Raw genomic sequence first — 17,815 nt, 5'->3', positions numbered from 1 at the left:
CTCCAAGATGAAGAAAAAAAGGAGAGGCAATAATGATATGTGAGATCTTGATTAGGAATTGCCAGGCAAATGAGAGTGGAATTTTGGAGTTTAGACAAATTTCAGCTCTGGCACTTTCCTCCAATATCAAATAAACAATCTACAAGATGGATGAATTAAGTATGTCACATAAACAACAACATGTTCTAAAGAATCCTTCTTACAAGTTGACTTCACAATTTTAGATTATTTAATTAGTTTGAATTTTCTCCCATTCCCACTTCTTTGATATTTCCACTTATTAACTTGTCTTTTACGAACACAGCCAATCGAAACAGAGTGAAAACAATTGACAATCTCAAACTTGTTATCAATATCCACAACTACGTTTACCCATAAATCCAAACTGCAAATATATTTTAAGAATTTGACAGAAGAAGAAGATGATGGCTTTCAGGGGAGGATCCCAACGGCAAATCAGACGGTTGCTTGAGGTCACAGGCACGTAAATTGTTAGCAATTACTCATAAAGCATTCTTCATCTTCCTTATCCTTCTTTCTTTAATTGTTTTCCCTTCTCGCATTGGTTCTACAGTTGATCGATGCTACAACTTGGAGGACACAGAGCCATTTGCAACCGAATACTCATGTGTCCTTATATATGGCGGTTCCATGAGGAGGACCCGACCATGCTTTGGTACGTATGTGGTTTTCATTTTGGGAATCCCAAATTCAAATGAAATCACTCTGTGAATTGAATGATTCATTAGGTAAAGGTATACACCCAGTGTTCGAGGAGAAATTCGTTTTCGAATTTACTGAAAAAGATGTAGAATTGAACATTTGGGTATTAGCCAATAAGCCCACAAGAAACGACGAAGTTATTGGCTCTCTAAGGTAAAAACTCGGCCTTAGAATTTGGTAACGTTCTGTACATATAACAATAACAAACTTTCATTTCTTGGATCGTCTCTTTAGAATTCAGCTCCAACAACTACTTTCTGATGGTCATGTTGACTCCACCTGGACTCTTCAGAAAACAGATGATAGGTACAAATTAGCAGTAAGTTCAAAATTAATATATAGAATTGTTTCTTCGTAAGTTAAGTATGTTATCATGGCAGGCCTGCAGGTTACTTACGGCTCACAATGCAAATCCCCACTTCCAGTTGTAGAGTAATCTCCATTTCTTATACAACTATTTATTGACCAATGAAAAGTGCAACGGTAGTCATTTGTTTTTGTCTTGATTTGGCGTAGTTAGAGCGCCAAGACTCGTATTACACAGCGCCAAGGTTGGATTCTACAGCTCCTCCCGAAGCAGAGGGAACCCAACGCCCGATTTTGCACCAACTCCTACCGTATGGTGGCCGTCCCCCGCCGAGCCCAACGCAGCCAAATGAGTCTGCCGCCGCTCTTTGGTCTCAATTCCTGCCATATGGTTCTCCGCCACCAACTGCTTCTGCCTACAATACAACCACTGCTCCCCCTGCAGGCTACCCAATTCATCCTCCCCCTCCACCAGGTACCTTTTCATTTCTTCATTAAATCTTTCAAACCAGAGCTTAAATGGCTGATTAAACATCCACGAGTTTCAGGTTCAATCTCCCCCGGCATTTACCCACCTCCACCGCGCTAACGACTCACCTCGCCATGTTCTGTAGATTATACGTGAGAAAGCTTTCAATGTGCTATCGATTACTAAATTATTCTTTGATGTGATTTTATCTCCATATCAGCACTTTTAATTTGTGGTAATTCGTGTGCAATTAAGGGTAGTGTATATGCCTGGGTGGTTTTTTGTTGATGTATTTATGATTTGGAGAGGAATGTCTACGACGACTGGCATTAATTAATAAGTTCGATTGTGTTGTTACCAAGTAATTAAAGTGATTCATACCATGGAAGATTAGTTGAAACTTTAAATCAAATTAAAAGCAAAGAAACATTTCTTTTCTGTCATCTTTTTCATCTTCCACATCTCTTCTTTGCCCTCGTTTATTTGCCTTCTCAAACCAAAGATCTAAATATTCCAGCCGAGAGTCTAATTAATGGGCCTGGTGTTGGGCCTTAGCAACTGGTAAGAAAAATATAGATACCCAGTAGATCTGTGTCTTGAAGGAACTTTTTATTACTGTCCTCAAACAAAGAACGATGGTTGAGACTTAAAAAGTCCATTCTACATTCCTACGCTATTATATTCTTCATTTTCTTTCCAAAATACATCCAAATCTCAACTTTCTATATAGATCATCGATATGCCATATAGCCTACAACCAAAATAGTTTCTAGAAAGACAAATGCGTGAAAACGGAAACTAAAGCGATTCTCAATTCGAAACTAGAGGACCTTCTTGTCAAAAAATAATCCTGATTGCTAAAACATATCGCACTCTATTATTCTATCTTCAGACGTAGATAACAGCAATCTTCAATTCTATTTCATGGCATTTTCAAGTTGTACAGCACCTTTAAATAAACATTTCTCAATTCTCACCTTCACTGACAAGCAATGATTTAACTTCTGATGAAACCATAAACCGGGGATGATAAAGGTATCACTTGCTTCCCGTTGTGTCATGTCCTAAACTTTCTCCCTTGCACATGATACTTTTCCTTGCAGCTGGCACAAATGTTAGTTGTTGTATAGACATTGTAGTGCTAAATGTTACACGCACAATGTAAACTGGCAAACAAACAGACCTCACAGTACAAAAAGTGAATTCAACAGTTTACATTAAGATGCACCTCTTTTGAATCTGAATCATGATTTCACAAAACCATGAAGAAAAGCGTCCTAAATATCACAGTCGTTATGTTGAAAGTAAAACGATCTTTTACTGTGAAAAAGATTCATATAATAATCAGAATATAGATCTCCCCAAGAATTACTGCACCCATGAGATCCAGTCCAACCACCTCATATAAATTTTGCTCCTTGTGAGGGGACAAGCACCGGTTTCAATTCAAGGAAATATTAATGGGCTTGACGGCCTTACTCCGTCTCTCTTATATTTATGTGGCAACTTACATAAATTGTTTTATAAACAAGCAACCGAAGCTGCAATATTTGACCACAGAGGAAAAGAAAGCTTGTAGGTCAGCATGATGCAACTCTGTACTGGTCAAATGCATTAAAAAAAACTGCCATAAATGCAGGAGAAAGGGAATTTTAATGCGATATTGATGCTAAAGTGAATCGATATTGCGTATCAACAATACAAAATTAACCATGGCAGCAACATCAACAAAATCAGATCATATGGACACTTCCCACCAAGTATTTTAGTCAGATTAACTCTCTGTGTATAGATCTGACAACTAAACGAGTAAACAAAAACTATCAAAACAAACTGACTACTCACTTCGCAAGGACAGTATACAATCCAACAGTTTCGGATTGGTTCAAGAGTGAGCCAATTGATCTGTTTGTAGAGGCTGATAGAGGCGGTGGTTCTTCCAAATACCAGCTGAAACATCCAGAGGAGTGATAATGCAACTGGTAGGAAAGTGGTTGTCATATCTAGCATACTGAAACAAATACATCAAAGACTTCACAACACGAGTGCACGGTGAGAAAGATGATGAATACCGTGCATATGACCATGCTATTTGCTATGTTACTGAAAATAGTCAATCAAATAAATGAATATTGCTGCAGATTAATGCAAGCACTTGTTGAGTATTGAACGCGAAATTAGTAGACTCTGTTCATGCACCACTCTTCTATCAATCGAATAGATTCCAACAATATTTGAAGAAAGTTAGGACCGTGAATATTTAATTCCAAGACGAGCAATAAGCAGAGCACACAGCATGAAATTAAATACACTAAACACAGAATCAAGGCAATACAACCACAAAACAATGCAGAAGAACAAGACCAGAAGCGTTTACGTTTTGAAACTTGCTTCATTCCTGATGTCTAATTATTAATTCGAGAACTATTACCACCTGACCACCTTCTCAGTGTACAAGCAACTAAACCCCTCCCCGCCAAAAGGCCTAACCTTGACTTTAGTGACGAAGATCGCCCAGCACTACTAGATGCAATTGTAGGAGGTACAACTTGATTTGGAATCGGATGAAAATCAACCACATTATCTTGTATCCCGCCATCACTTGCACTTGCATCCGGATGTTCAGGTTCACCACTGTCTAGATTCACAGCAAGAGATCCCCGACTCAATCTCAACGAATCTGCACCCTCCGGAGTTACTCCTCGACATTTCTTAACCTTCACTTTCACTAAATTTGGGCACCCTTCAGCAAGCGCTTCCATACCTTGATCCGAAACAGGACAACTCTTAATGCATAGCTTTTTCAGTGCTATGCATTTCGCGGCAATGCATGAGATTTCGCTATCACCAACAGTATCGCTTCCACACAATGCTAACCGCTCTAAATTCCGGCAATTTGAGGCCAGTATTTCCAGGCTTACCTTCGTAGGATTCACTCCGATGAGAACAAGTTCTTGAAGGTTAGAGCAATTTCTGGCAACCGCTACTAAACCCTCGTCACCAATCCTATTTGCCTTCCATCCATCAATGTGCAGTTTCCTCAAGAGCTTGCATCGTTCTGCTAGCGCCACAATGCCCAGGTTGGTACACTCCGGGTTCTTAACGAGGTGCAAAATTTCCAGATCCAAGCAATTTGAGATCGCCGAGAGGCCTACATCACTTACCTGAAGCCTTTCAAGATGGACTTCAACAAGACCGGTGACTCGGTCTGCGATAACTCTGAGCAACGCATCCCAATCTCCTGAGCATCGAAAGAGCTTCAAAGTTCTCAAACTTTTCGCACCGATTAATAGCGGTCCGAAACACTGTGCATTGTAAAGATCTTTTAGGCAAATAGTTTTGAGGGATGACCCAGCAATGCCAGGCCCAATCGGCTCGGCAGTTGAATCGGTGATACCACGAAGTCGCTTCACGGACAATTCTTCAAGGGCGGAACAATTATCAAGAACCGCGTTCATGCCTTTGGCTCCAAATGTGCAAGATCCACAAGAGAGTTTCTTCAAACCCTTGCAGTTTTTGGCAAAAGCAGCCATGCCAACATCGGTCAATTCACGGCACGCACGAAGCTTGAGACGAGTCAAATTAGGGCATCGAAGAGAGATGAGGATAAGCGCGTCGTCTCGGATGCTCGTAGATCTACGGTCACATTTCAAAGCAAGTTTGGTAACGGCATCGAATCGAGTAAAAAGGGAAGGTATCATAGAGGAAAGATCCGCTTCAGCTTTAAGGGAGAGACGATGACGGCTTTGTCCCTCCACTTTGAGCCAGCGGCGACAAACGAGAGAACATCCCTTCCGGTCGACGGAACTAAGGGATTGGAAAATACAAGCCAAGCACTCATCCGGAAGATCGGAAATAAAGTCGGAGGCTCCATGAATTATTTCCTGAACGTCATCGGTTTCATCCAGATGCATCGGGGAAATCAGAGCCGTAGATTTGATCTTAGATCGATGACTGTGATTGCTATCGCGGCGGCTAAGAATCGCAGCCGACGAAGTTGATTGGCCCATTCAGGGCAAGTTGAAGAAGGAACAATCTCGGTTTGAAGGCTTGAAATATTAGTGATCATACGAAGGGCGGAGGACGGAGATGGGGGTTAGGTTGAAGGTCTCGGACGTTGTTGTTCAGTTGATTTCCGTTCTACAGAAAGGAAGAGCGGAACGAGATGACGGACTTGAAAACTAATTCCAATTGGCTTTTGGAAAAGTTTCTTTTATTTTGTTTCTTTTTACAACTTTTTTTTTTTTTAATAGAATAGTCACCTCCACTGTGAGAGAAAATGAGGAGCGGGCGACCTCACGTGGTCTTCGTGGACTCAGATCCCGTCTCTCTCTCCTACTCACTATTTAACCAATCTTTGAATCCCTCTTCCCCCCCTTCTCGAATGAATTAGCCCACCCTCCTTTTTCTTTTTCTTTTTCTTTTTCTTTTTCTTTTTCATTTATACATTTTTACATTTTTACATTTTTATTCAAACAATCATAATGCAAATTATTTCCTTTTCCTTCTTTTTTTTATTTTTTTAAATAATACAATTAAATCTGTGTCTTAAAAAGAAAAAGAACAAAGTAAAAAAGATAAAGATTGAGTATTAAAGTAATAACTTTCCAATTCAATTTCACCTTCATCATCAATACCATCCATCGAAACTTGTTAATAGTTTGTAAATATTTTCATTTGGTACATAATTTTGTTTAATATTTACTGCCACCTGTCAATTCGTTGGGCCACTTGGGAAGAGGAATTGCTGATATAGACCCATCCAGCCCAGTGAACGGCCCATAAAGCCCAATAACCCGAGACGAAGGCACCTTCGTCTGGTCACTTCATGCTGAGCTCGGAGCTGCTCTCCACATGAACGTTTGTGATCCTCATGGCTGCTTCTTTTCTTTTCAGAGGTCATCCGCTCCTGCGGTTAGGGCTTAAGCGCCGCGGGCTGTGTACTGGGGTTGTGCAAGTGACTCGCCGGTCTTGCTGCAGTGCGACGGTGGCGTCTACTCCATCGGACGGCGACTTAACAGCTGGTGATAATGCTACCTCATTGGTGAGTTCCAGTGAGCCACCAAAGTACCAAAGATGGGACGAGCCTGATTATCGAAAGTGGAAGAATCAGGAGGAGGAAATTCTTGGCGATATCGAGCCTATCATATTCCTCACTAAAGAAATCCTCCACTCCCATAGGTTTGTCCTGCTCTCAAAATTTTACCCCGTAAGTTTTTTACTCTCTATTATAGGAATTAGGCGTTTTCTTTCTAGTTGCTGTGCAGCTGTGCGAGAAAACGTTGAAGGAAAAATATGTTTATCTTTTTGGACTCCTGGAATAGGAACCTCCGTGGCTCGAAGAATATATTATATTGTACTGTAGATTGGAGAAAATGCTTTGTTAAACTTCACTGACAGACATATAAAACTTTTGAGTCAGGACGTAGAGAAAAATCCATTGTTTTGAAGGAAAAAAAAACCAAAATTTTTGTTCAAGAAACATCCGGAATGCCTTTTGACTAGAGGTAATGAAGGATGTAAAGCGGAAATGTACCTGCATCTGTCTTTGGAAATTTGCTAGCAGGTAGATGCGAATGGGAAAGTAACGTGAAAAGTAAATATGAAGCGGACAATTTTAAGTTTATAACTTCTTGGTAACTGAACATCAATTATTAGGTTTTTTTTTTTTTTTTTTTTTTTTTTACTTCTACTTTGAATCAATTTGAAATGGCATTCCAATATGATTATTACTTTCAGTACATGAACTCCTAGCCAGATCATTTGATAAGTAGCATAATGCATTTGATATTTACATACAATACGAGACCCTAGATGTTGGATCTTTTCTAAAACTATAGCAACTACGGATGAGCTTTCAGAAACATTATGGTAGAAAGAAAATGAATAGTGTAATTAGGTTAGTAGTATGTTGTTTGTGCCCTTCCTAATCTTTCTGTGTTTATTTGGGTTCTAAGTAACTATCGACAGCCTCTGCAAAAAACAAGCAGTGTGCCTTAGAGTTACTTTATGCCAACAGATCACTATGTGTCAGTTGTCAGCTGAGTGCTTATTGCTGAAATTTTGGAACTGTGAAATTATGGATTAAAATTTTCATTTTTTTTTCATTCTCACCGTACCCCCCCCCCCCCCCCCCCCCCCCAAAAGAATTTAAAACCCAGTTAAGAGAAAAACGTATGTGGTTGTGATGCGATATTATTAAGGTATTGATCATGATGCTGCACCAAATTTTCGCTACTGGCATACTTATCTATATGTATGTGGGATGCAAACAGTATTTGGTTCTCTCTTGGACATTAAGTCACAACTTAATTAATTAATGCACTCATCTTTCAGTTCTATCCAAGCAGTTGTCAGTTGTGCGGCTAGAGGAAGGGATTTTTTTTTTTTTTTTTTTTTTTTGTATGTTAGTGCAGTAGGGCCCTTGGGCAAGCGTGTGTTTGATAGTTTCATTTTGGGAGATATTCAAGCCTCTCACTTTGTTTGAGACTTGCCTCTTTTTTCTTTTATTTTGTCCTCTTTGGAATTAGCTAACTCGGATTTGTGTTGACAATTTTATCGATATTTCTTGACACAATACTTTTATAGGTTTTCTTCCATTTGGTTGCTTACAGGAGTTATGATTGTAACCTGTATGCTGCCTTTGATCTTCTCCATTTTGTATAGTATTCCATTCATAATTTTATGATAATTGAGATCAATGGTTATTGGTTATGTTCAGTGAGAACTAGTGGGTGACCATGTAGCTTTTTACTGGTAAAAGCAGTGGTTTCATCAATGTGTAGGGTAGGTTGCCAGGTTGGCTTGTTCATGGGTTGGTCTCATTAGGCACTTTTCTATAAAATATATAGCTCGTGTTTCTGTTTGACGATCACACTTCACTCCTATGATATTATGCCCCCCTCTTAAGGACCTCTATTTTGTACACTAGGTATGCGGATGGGGAGCGATTGACATTGGAGGATGAGAGAACTGTGGTAGACAGACTTCTGGCACATCATCCACATGCGGAAGATAAAATTGGATGTGGACTTGAATCCATCATGGTACGCTCTTATCTTAGACTACAATTGCAGTTTGCATGGCTTATTTTGTTAGGTTGTATTGAAGTAAGATCAGAAAAAGAACCAAATGACATTAGGTTTATGGATTTTTTTTTTTTTTGGAATGGTATTGTAATACAATGTGGGGTGGGTAGATTTGAACTTAGGACCTCTTGTCCACCGATATATATAGGTGCTAATTGAGTTGAGCTCATGTTGGCAAGTTTATGGATATTTCTAAAAGCTCAAAATGTAATGGGAAGGGGGATGTAGATTTACATGTTCTAGTAGGATGGAAGGCTTTGAGTGCAGTTGCATGGACATCATGCTTGAGAGGTCCAAGAATCTTATGAAATGAAATCTGCAACTTTAGCTCTGAAGAAATAATAGGACAATAGGAACCAGGCTGATATAACCATAAGATAAGAAAGGATTATAAAGTTGGGAATATTTATTTGAGATTTTCCCCTAATTTTCTCAATTCCAAGCTACATTAAATCTGACGTGAACACCAATAATCTCTGATATTCCAGTCTTGGTTAATGATTCCAGCGCATATTAAAAAGGAAAATTTAAATAATTTTGAACTTTTTGAAAACTTTGTCCTACCAATTACCAGTCAATAACTAAATGTAGTGTAAAGATAAAAGGTTGGAATTGATAGTAAGGCTAAGAGAAACCACGACTCCAAAAACTACGTAGATGGGTAGGAACTAAAAAAGAGAGATTGAAGTAGTTCAGACGATTCAATAATCTTACTTCAGTTCGTAATTTTTGGTTGGATAAATCTTAGTGATGGACTATTTTTCATGACACTTTACCTTCATTTTCTAGCCAAACAAAGTCCTCATGTTCTCATTTTTTCCTTTTCCTACCCACTTCTCATTTTAAGATGTTGTGCATACTTCGCTAGATGATAGTACAAGTTCATGCGAGGCTCTCTAGTTTATATATGCTCTTTCCATAAAGTGAAGAAAGGTTGAAAATTACAACAGACTTAATTTTCCGTCTTTTAACATGAGCATAGCTGACTTGAACTTGTACTATCAACTTTGAGGTATGAGGTTTGATTTCCCACCCCACATCTTGTCAAAAGTTGTTTTCTGTACCCTTCACCTTCATCATATGGGCAAACAAAATCATCCTGTTCTTTTTCTTTTCCTGATGTTTGTCCACACCATCTGGAGCTCTTATACCTTATTCAAGGAAGAGCAAACTGGAAATGCCGTTGCTAATAATGTGGTGAAGTAACAGTTTTTGTTTCTTTTTGTTCGAGTTTCTATTTTGAATCAGGGAGTTGTAACTTAGTAACTTCTTTTAGTCAGCTAAGTTCTTTTCGATGAATTATTTATATACTGTGTTTTTTAAAATACTGGGCATCGTTTTGTATTTCGTGTGGCTTCCTGAAAGCAAGGTATGTGGAGAGATTGACGACCCTCTCGAACTAGTAATTAGGATATAAGTTGCTTGTGAACAAGGGTTTCTATTACACTTTTAGTTTTGATATCCATAAAGCTTCACTCGTATATTATATTGTTTGATAGAGGTATTTGATGTTCATCTTGTTTAAGTTATTTTCTGCTATTGAAGGTCGATCGGCACCCCCAATTTCGGCACTCAAGATGCTTCTTTGTTATAAGGACCGATGGTGGATGGATTGACTTCTCATATCAAAAGTGTCTTCGGGCATATATCCGAAACAAATACCCATCGTTTGCAGAGCGGTTTATTCGCGAGCATTTCAAACGTGGTAGTTGATGAATTTATGCTACCGTTGACGCTGAGCTATGGTTTAACTGAATTTGTTTTAATCGAGAGAGATGTATGAATGATAAGGGTATGTTTGGCTTGCACTTGTATTTACAAATTTATTGAGTTCAGTAAATATGGTACGCAACCCGAATTTTGATTTTTTAAAACTGTTTTTGAATTTTGTGATTGCTTATATTTTGAAAACATTTTTTATGTTTTATTTGTATTCTGAATCTAAATTTTAAAATGCAAAATTTTATTGATTAATGATAAAAAAAATATTTAGAAATACAATATTTTATGTTATAAGCCTTATTTATTTTTTTAAAAAAAATAAAATATGTATTATGTAATGTGATATATTAAAGGGGAATGGTCAAAAATGACAAATTTAATAAATATTTGTAAATTTTTTGGATTCTATCGATTATGGATATTGGTATATTTCTATTAGTAATTCAAAATTTTGTTATATGTTAATATTTTGATTTATTTTATTATATTTAAAAATGGTCCTATAATATTTGATTTGTTTTTATAACAGATTATATATTTTATACAAAAATTCATATAATTTAGGTTGAACTTTTGAGTTGTCTTTATTATCTAAATAAAGTCAAATCCTAAATCATATAAATTTTCGTGTAAATTATATAATCTATTACCAAACAATCAATAATTATACTATTTTTTTAACATAAAACAAAGTTTAATAAAGTTTTAGTAATTTCTTATAAACTAATATTTAGTAGGTAATTACGACAGGTTTATCTAGTTATTGAATTTAATTTCTGAATTCAACTTTATTTAATACATATTTTTTAAATTTCTGTTTTCAGGTTTTGTATTATTCAGAGCGTAAATGAATTATATACATTTTGCCAATTCAGTAGATATCATGTCCTGAACGCACTGCACAATTTTGAAGAATTTATAACAATCAAACAAACCTTCACTTTATTGACTTGCAGCTATATTATGTTTGTGGTTAAGGTCGATGGATAATCAGGTCCAGGGCATTTATTGTATACGTTCAGATTGGGAATTTAGGACAAGAAGATTGATAGATAACGTTTGAAAAGTTTAAACTGATTTTTAAAATCTATTTCTGTAGACTTCCCACCATGTGCTAGATCCAAATCTTGCGCATGTTTTAAGGTTCATGATGAACCAACCATCCAAAAGAATGAGAAATAATCAAACCTCAGGCGCATGAGCACAAGTTGAAGGGGTTGATAATTGCTGCTGTAGTGACAGAAACTGTGATGGATCAAAAAGATACATTTGTAAGCTTATAGGAGATGATGGCAGCGGTGGGAAAATGAAGGCATAAAGTGGCCTCATGGAGTTACCCAATGAAAAGAATTGTAAAAAGTGGGCTTCAACATGGGTTTAGAGATGGTTGGGAAGCTAAACTTATCACTAAGTTAGCTATGCTAATGGTATCGATACTACGCTAGTTATATATATATATATTATTTAAAAAGCATACAGTTTGGAGAACTTTGATTCATTTCACCGATGGTTAGGTTATTGGTTAGATTTGGAATTGAGGTAAAGCAAAGGTGGGTCCCTATCACAGTCAAGCTTATTATTGGAAAGGATCAAGTCAAAAGAGTGGAGCGGTCTAATGAATCACTGAGCTCTTTCAAAGGCTTTCATTTGTCAAAACGGTGGTAAAGCAGTGGTCTGGCCTCTAGGTATCTCTCTCTCTTTCTCTCCTGCATGTGCTTGTTTAAGAAGATGGGTAATACCTTTTTCTTTATTCTCTTTTGCTTTTGCCACTGAAAGCTCGACCTATATCTGAGGTTTCATTATGTAGGCTTTTTAGAAAATGACACAAGCATTTCTGCATTAATATGCTCTTTACAAGATGCTACCAAATATCAAAAACTGTATTATTCTGGATGACTTCGATCTAAGAACAACCCATTTTTCAAAAACACAATTTTCCTTCTGCTGTATTAGTTGCTTGGGAATTATTTGAATGGATTTCAATGCACTTAGTTTGAGTTTGTTATTACACTAGTTGAAGCTTTTGTATTGAGCCTCACAAGTTATATACTAATGTTTACAAATAACAAGACTACGGATCAACCACTGACTTTAAGTAATAAATTGAGTTTGGGAGCATAATCTCAATAACTCTGAGGTACATAAATCAACAATGTTATTATTAGGATATTTGTTTTTATTTCTTATTGTTTCGATAATTAGGAAACAGAGGATTGAGCTCTACAATTTCTCTAATGATTTAAACAAAACTCTTCAATAGTAAAGTCATGACAATATTATATCATTATAGGATTAAGCACATCTCAAAAAGGATTTGTAAGATATACATTGTTGATAAATCATTATCGTTACTTGCATTCATTCTCTTTAAATTGTTGCTTATTAAAGTTTGCTTTTTATTAATAACTAGGCTAAGCTTAGAAATGATAGATCATACAGATCTAAATCTAAATTTCTATTTGTGGGAGTTGACATATGGTCTTGCATTCTTAGGTGGCTGATTTTAGTCTTTATTAGTTTGTAACAACACAAAATAATTGTTATTCAAATTCTTAGAAGGTACAACATTAGTGTATTCAGAATAGTCATCCATGCGTTGCTTACACAGTTGGAAAAATCTTTAAATTGTCTTGTGTTAGATAACCTCCAATCAAATTAGTGAAAGCATGATGATTATAGGTGTACTAATATCCGATCCAACCCAACCCAACACGAAAGCCAAATTAGAAGAAGAAATATCCCATGTGGGATCCTCCAGATTTGCACCATAATCAGTAATCGCGGCTAGCTGCATATATGATATGAGAACAGCTTAGCATTAGAGAAGGCTCGTGAATTATAATGAAAGCCCGTGTCTTCATAAATGTCTCCAATTATTTAGACAGGTCCAATCAGATTGAACTGTAGGGTAGTTCAATATTCATACTCAATCTAAAATTACACCACCTGTTTTTCTTATCAACCCCTTTAGAAATTACTTAATCCCTTAGCTTTTACCACACTAATAAAAACTGAATCAGTCATTCTCTAAATAGCATCTATCTCTATACATCTTATTTTTATTCTTCACACAAAAAATTTGCTAGAATGTAGGATAGATGATATCTATATGCAGCGGAGTATTTTTCTATCTTTATTACCCCTTTTTGGTTGGGTGGGGGTTGTAAATTTAGAAGTTGAAAAAAGAATGGTGGGAAGCAAAAGGCACTAAAGTGGTAGTATAGTTTAGCTAAGAGCAGAGGGTTTTTGAAGAGTTGGGTGTACAGAAAACAATGGCAAAATTCCTTGTTGGGTTTCTGACCTCTGCCCTTCATTGATGCTGTCCTGTCCTACCTGCTTGCACTTCCCTTTTTGTCCGTTCACTAACCTTTTATCTCCTTTTTTTTCTCATTACACTGTTACAACATTTTGGGCAAATCTCCGCTGACATTACCTCTATTTAATACCTCAAATTATGTCTAATCACAATTCCCAAAAGTGTTCGAGTGCCAAAAAGTAAACGCAAGCTTGTTAAGTTTCAGAATCAAGTTTGACTAATACAAAAAAAGGGTTGTTTATTTCTTGAAATTGTGGCTATGAAAATTGCCAGAAGAGGTATGTGGGGAGCCTAAGATATTGTGTGCTATAAATTCTGTCAAGGGAAGCTGTCGGGTTTTAATAGCGGTCCATTCAAAATACTAACTATTTTTGTACTCTCAACCCTCAAAAGTGAAGGGAAAAAAAAACGAAGGACCCGTGATTTCAAACTCCTTTTTCGATTTAGATATGCTTCCACTTAAGCAAAAATATTAAACGGAAAAAAGAAGTCTACTAAGCAATTTAGGCTTTAGCAGGTTTCAGCAATTTGGGACCATCATGTGCTTAATGAAAGCTTTTTCCATTTATAAACATTAATTAATAACAAATAATTCGTACACACCACATTCATTTCACTCCATTATGAATCAAAAGTCTACGTATCTACTAATAATATTACTATTCCCTATACATTTGAAAAACGATCAAGTTTTCATAGCTACGACCAAAATCGTTAATTTCAAATTTCTTTCGATCTAAACAAGCAAATTGAGAGGGCGATGAAAGGGTTATCTATTAGAACGATGTTTTATGGAAGGGTGTGGGTGTGGGTGTGGGTGTGGGTGTGGATGTGGGTGTTTATATGGCCCACGAGGGTATTGTACGAGTGTCACGTGTTGATTGATTATATTGCATGGCCCATGATTTATGTCTGCTGATTATAAGCAGGAGACGCTCCCAAATACTGAAGCATATGAATGTCATCCCCCAAACCCTCCAAATAAAAACACCCAAATTCCCCTATTCCCCCCTCCCATCTTCTTCGACGAGCTAATGAAATGAGAAACTACAGGATGGCCAAACCACATTGTTACCCATCATTATCAATTTCAACTCACCACAACACTTCCCTTCTTCTTGATTCCCTCTATTGCTTTGAAGATGAGATTGAAGATGGGCATTCCCAATCCCAACCAAAGTTCCAACCTTTCTCGATTGATCTTAACATCAATTCCCCAAACTCTGTTTTCTTGTCGGATTGGGAAGACGATGAATTGGCGTCTCTGTTCTCAAAAGAGAACAGAAATAAGCTTCACAATGCTCTCCCACATAATCCTTCTCTAGCTGCAGCTCGTTCCAAGGCTGTTGACTGGATTCTCAAGGTCAATTCTCATCACTCTTTCACTGCACACACCGCCGTTTTGGCCGTTGATTATGTCGATAGGTTTCTTTCCACCCCACATTTTCATATTGAGAAGCCATGGATGACCCATCTCACTGCCATTGCTTCTTTATCTCTCGCTGCTAAAGTGGAAGAAACTCAAGTTCCCCTTCTTTTAGACCTCCAGGTAAATCTTAAACCCCATCTCTTCTCTCAATTTTATCTCGAAATTTTACCTAATTGGGTTTGTCTCATTTATTTCTGCTAGGTGGAGGAAAATGAGTACTTTTTCGAAGCTAAAACCATTACAAGAATGGAAATTCTTGTTCTCTCTACACTTCTTTGGAGAATGAATCCAGTGAACCCACTTTCCTTTTTGGATTATATTGTAAGACGTCTCGGTTTCAAGGACCAACTCTGTTCTGAACTCCTCTGTAAATGTGAACAATTACTTCTCTCTGTCATTAAAGGTGAGCCCCCCATGAAAATTGATACAATTAATGACACCAAATTAGATTTCTATTGTCTTTCTTAATTGTTTCTCTTAATTCCCAGATTGTAGATTCGTATGTTTTCGCCCATCAGTAATAGCAACCGCCATTATTTTCCAAGTTATCAACGACATAGAACCCCATCTCGCCGCAAAATACCACAGTCAGCTTATGGGTTTTCTTCAAATCGACAAGGTTTCTTCCCCCCACCTCTTGAAATTAGCTTTGGGAAAGAAATTAATCATAACTCATTATGTTTTTTTGGTTGCTCTGTTTTTCTTTTTACGAATAGGATAAGATGGAGGAATGCTCACGATTCATCTTAGAAGCTTCATCGAAAGGACGACAGAGAAACGAATGGAAGAATAATAAACGAAGATTTGGGTTAGTCGACATGTCGTGCAGCTCAAATAGTGGGAATAGGAATGTCGACATTGTGGTGTCGTCGCCGGAGACAGCAACTAAGAAGAGAAAAATCGATGAACAACAACATCCGTAGAGAGGGTGCTGAAGGAGGCAGAATTTTCGGTAGAATTAGTTTGAGATCATTTAATTAGGGTTATAGCTATTTTGTACTTTTTTTTTTTTTTTCTTTTTTGTTTCTTTGGTACACCAAAAGTGTACGTTCAATAATTAATATATAATTTATTATATATCATCAAGTCAAATTGTCGCATTAATTGTACATTTTATATCCAAGAAAGAAAAACGTAATAATGGATAAAATATTAATAAAGACTTCTATTGAAACAATGGAAGAACAAATCTTAATTTGCATATGCAAAAAAAAAAAAAAAAAAAAAAAAAGAAGATTTAAATGGAAAGTAAAAAGTAAAAGTTTGATAAAAATAAAAGTTGAAACACTAAGCAAAATGGAGATATGCTGTCAGCAACCAAAAGGGTCATAAAGCAATTTGGTTCCTCCCATCATCAATATTTGTGTTTATTTTTAATAATAATTAAGCTTCTATTCTATTAAAGGAATGGTGTTAAAATTAGTGGAAATCTATTATTAGCAATAATTTGACTTTGGTTCCCAAATGCCACTTATTTAGGATAGTGGTTAATTTTGCATTAATTTTGGATGGATGTGGGTTAGTGGGGTTGATTATAGAGGTTTTTATGGTTAGTGGTAGCTGTTTTTTTTTTCTTTCTTTCTATAAATTCATATAATATTTCTCTCATTTTATTTCCCATAATTTCTTTTGAAATTAATTCCACACATCTTATATATACAAAAATTTGTCCATCAAGTAGACATTTGTTCTTTTTTCTTCGTGAAAAAGTAGGGATGATCATTAGTTAGTTGGAGTTGTTTTTTTTTTTTTTTTTTAATTACAAAATCGACTCCGAATTGATTAAACCAAATCTGAACTTATCATAGTCGATTTAGTAAATGTTCAAAACCGACTTCGACATCAATGAGTAATGGTAAGTTGGTTTTTTGTATGGTCCGTCGGTCGATCGGTTTAACACTTATAAATACTTTTTTTTTTAAATTCTCGATTTGAATCTTTTTGAAATGAACTCTGACCAACTATTCTCGTTTTTTGAGTGACTGACTTCATACTCATCCTAGTGAAAAGAACCTATCACATAGATTACTCAAAAATACTAAAATGGAATTCAATTTATTGTTCTCAAATAAGGTATAATTATTACTACTTACAAAAACAAATACTTAACCTTACTCAAAACTCTTCTAAATATTAGAAAATTTATTTTAAATAGCAAAATTACAAATATAACAAAACATCACTGATCACTTATCCCTGACAGAATTAGTATTGTCCAGCACTCAAGCCTCCTCCTCAACTTTATACTCTTCGTTTTGTAGAAATTAGTTTAATGGTAAAACTATTATTTAATCTCTTACAGACTCAAGTTTTAGTCTATTATCGATAGATAAACAAGGATGCACTAAAGCACAGTTAATCGTAAAATGTATTACCACTAAACTAGTTATTAATATTTTTTAATGCCATCGGACAAGAAATGATGTATCCTAGTCCTATAATAATTTAAAGAAAAAAAAAGAAAAAGAAAAGATCCGACAAAGGAGGGGCTTTAGGTTTGACTACACTGAAACCACCTTAACTTTATTGCTGATCTTCATCAAGTTTTCAATTATTACTTCCAAATTCTCCTCTTCTTCTAATTCTTTTCATTACAACCCGTGACTACCCCCCCTCCTCATTATTTGTCATTATGTCACCTCTAAACATAAAACTAAGTTATAAGATTTATTAGCTAGCTAGCTACTCCTTATTAATTAATTAGGATAATTTAGATTTCCTTACACTTAATTGAAGCCACTAAAAGGAAGGGTGTGTAAACT

General features: G+C 36.3%; 4 protein-coding genes across 4 annotated transcripts; 3 read left to right on the top strand and 1 right to left on the bottom strand.

Moving 5' to 3' along the window:
• The first annotated feature begins 318 nt into the window (after positions 1-318).
• On the top strand, positions 319-1,943 carry LOC103493572 (formin-like protein 20). The gene is made up of 7 exons (XM_008454377.3): positions 319-480; positions 575-676; positions 750-876; positions 958-1,029; positions 1,104-1,155; positions 1,240-1,504; positions 1,578-1,943. The coding sequence occupies exons 1-7, from the start codon at positions 423-425 to the stop codon at positions 1,616-1,618; spliced, it is 717 nt and encodes a 238-aa protein (XP_008452599.2). The 5' UTR covers positions 319-422; the 3' UTR covers positions 1,619-1,943.
• Positions 1,944-3,702: 1,759 nt separating this feature from the next.
• Positions 3,703-5,875, bottom strand: LOC103493573 (F-box protein At1g47056-like). Its single transcript, XM_008454378.3, has one exon. The coding sequence runs from the start codon at positions 5,506-5,508 to the stop codon at positions 3,904-3,906; it is 1,605 nt and encodes a 534-aa protein (XP_008452600.1). The 5' UTR covers positions 5,509-5,875; the 3' UTR covers positions 3,703-3,903.
• A 336-nt stretch (positions 5,876-6,211) lies between these two features.
• On the top strand, positions 6,212-10,460 carry LOC103493574 (protein DCL homolog, chloroplastic). Its single transcript, XM_008454379.3, has 3 exons — positions 6,212-6,679; positions 8,430-8,544; positions 10,132-10,460. The coding sequence occupies exons 1-3, from the start codon at positions 6,372-6,374 to the stop codon at positions 10,297-10,299; spliced, it is 591 nt and encodes a 196-aa protein (XP_008452601.1). The 5' UTR covers positions 6,212-6,371; the 3' UTR covers positions 10,300-10,460.
• A 681-nt stretch (positions 10,461-11,141) lies between these two features.
• Positions 11,142-16,134, top strand: LOC103493575 (cyclin-D3-3-like). The gene is made up of 6 exons (XM_008454381.3): positions 11,142-11,735; positions 11,823-11,993; positions 14,554-15,173; positions 15,255-15,456; positions 15,542-15,672; positions 15,770-16,134. Exons 3-6 carry the CDS (start codon positions 14,664-14,666, stop codon positions 15,974-15,976), a joined length of 1,050 nt encoding a protein of 349 aa, XP_008452603.1. The 5' UTR covers positions 11,142-11,735; positions 11,823-11,993; positions 14,554-14,663; the 3' UTR covers positions 15,977-16,134.
• Positions 16,135-17,815: the final 1,681 nt, after the last annotated feature.

This window comes from Cucumis melo, chromosome 7 (assembly GCF_025177605.1).
Source record: "Cucumis melo cultivar AY chromosome 7, USDA_Cmelo_AY_1.0, whole genome shotgun sequence".
Taxonomy (NCBI): domain Eukaryota; kingdom Viridiplantae; phylum Streptophyta; class Magnoliopsida; order Cucurbitales; family Cucurbitaceae; genus Cucumis; species Cucumis melo.
This window is presented reverse-complemented; position numbering and strand designations above follow the sequence as displayed.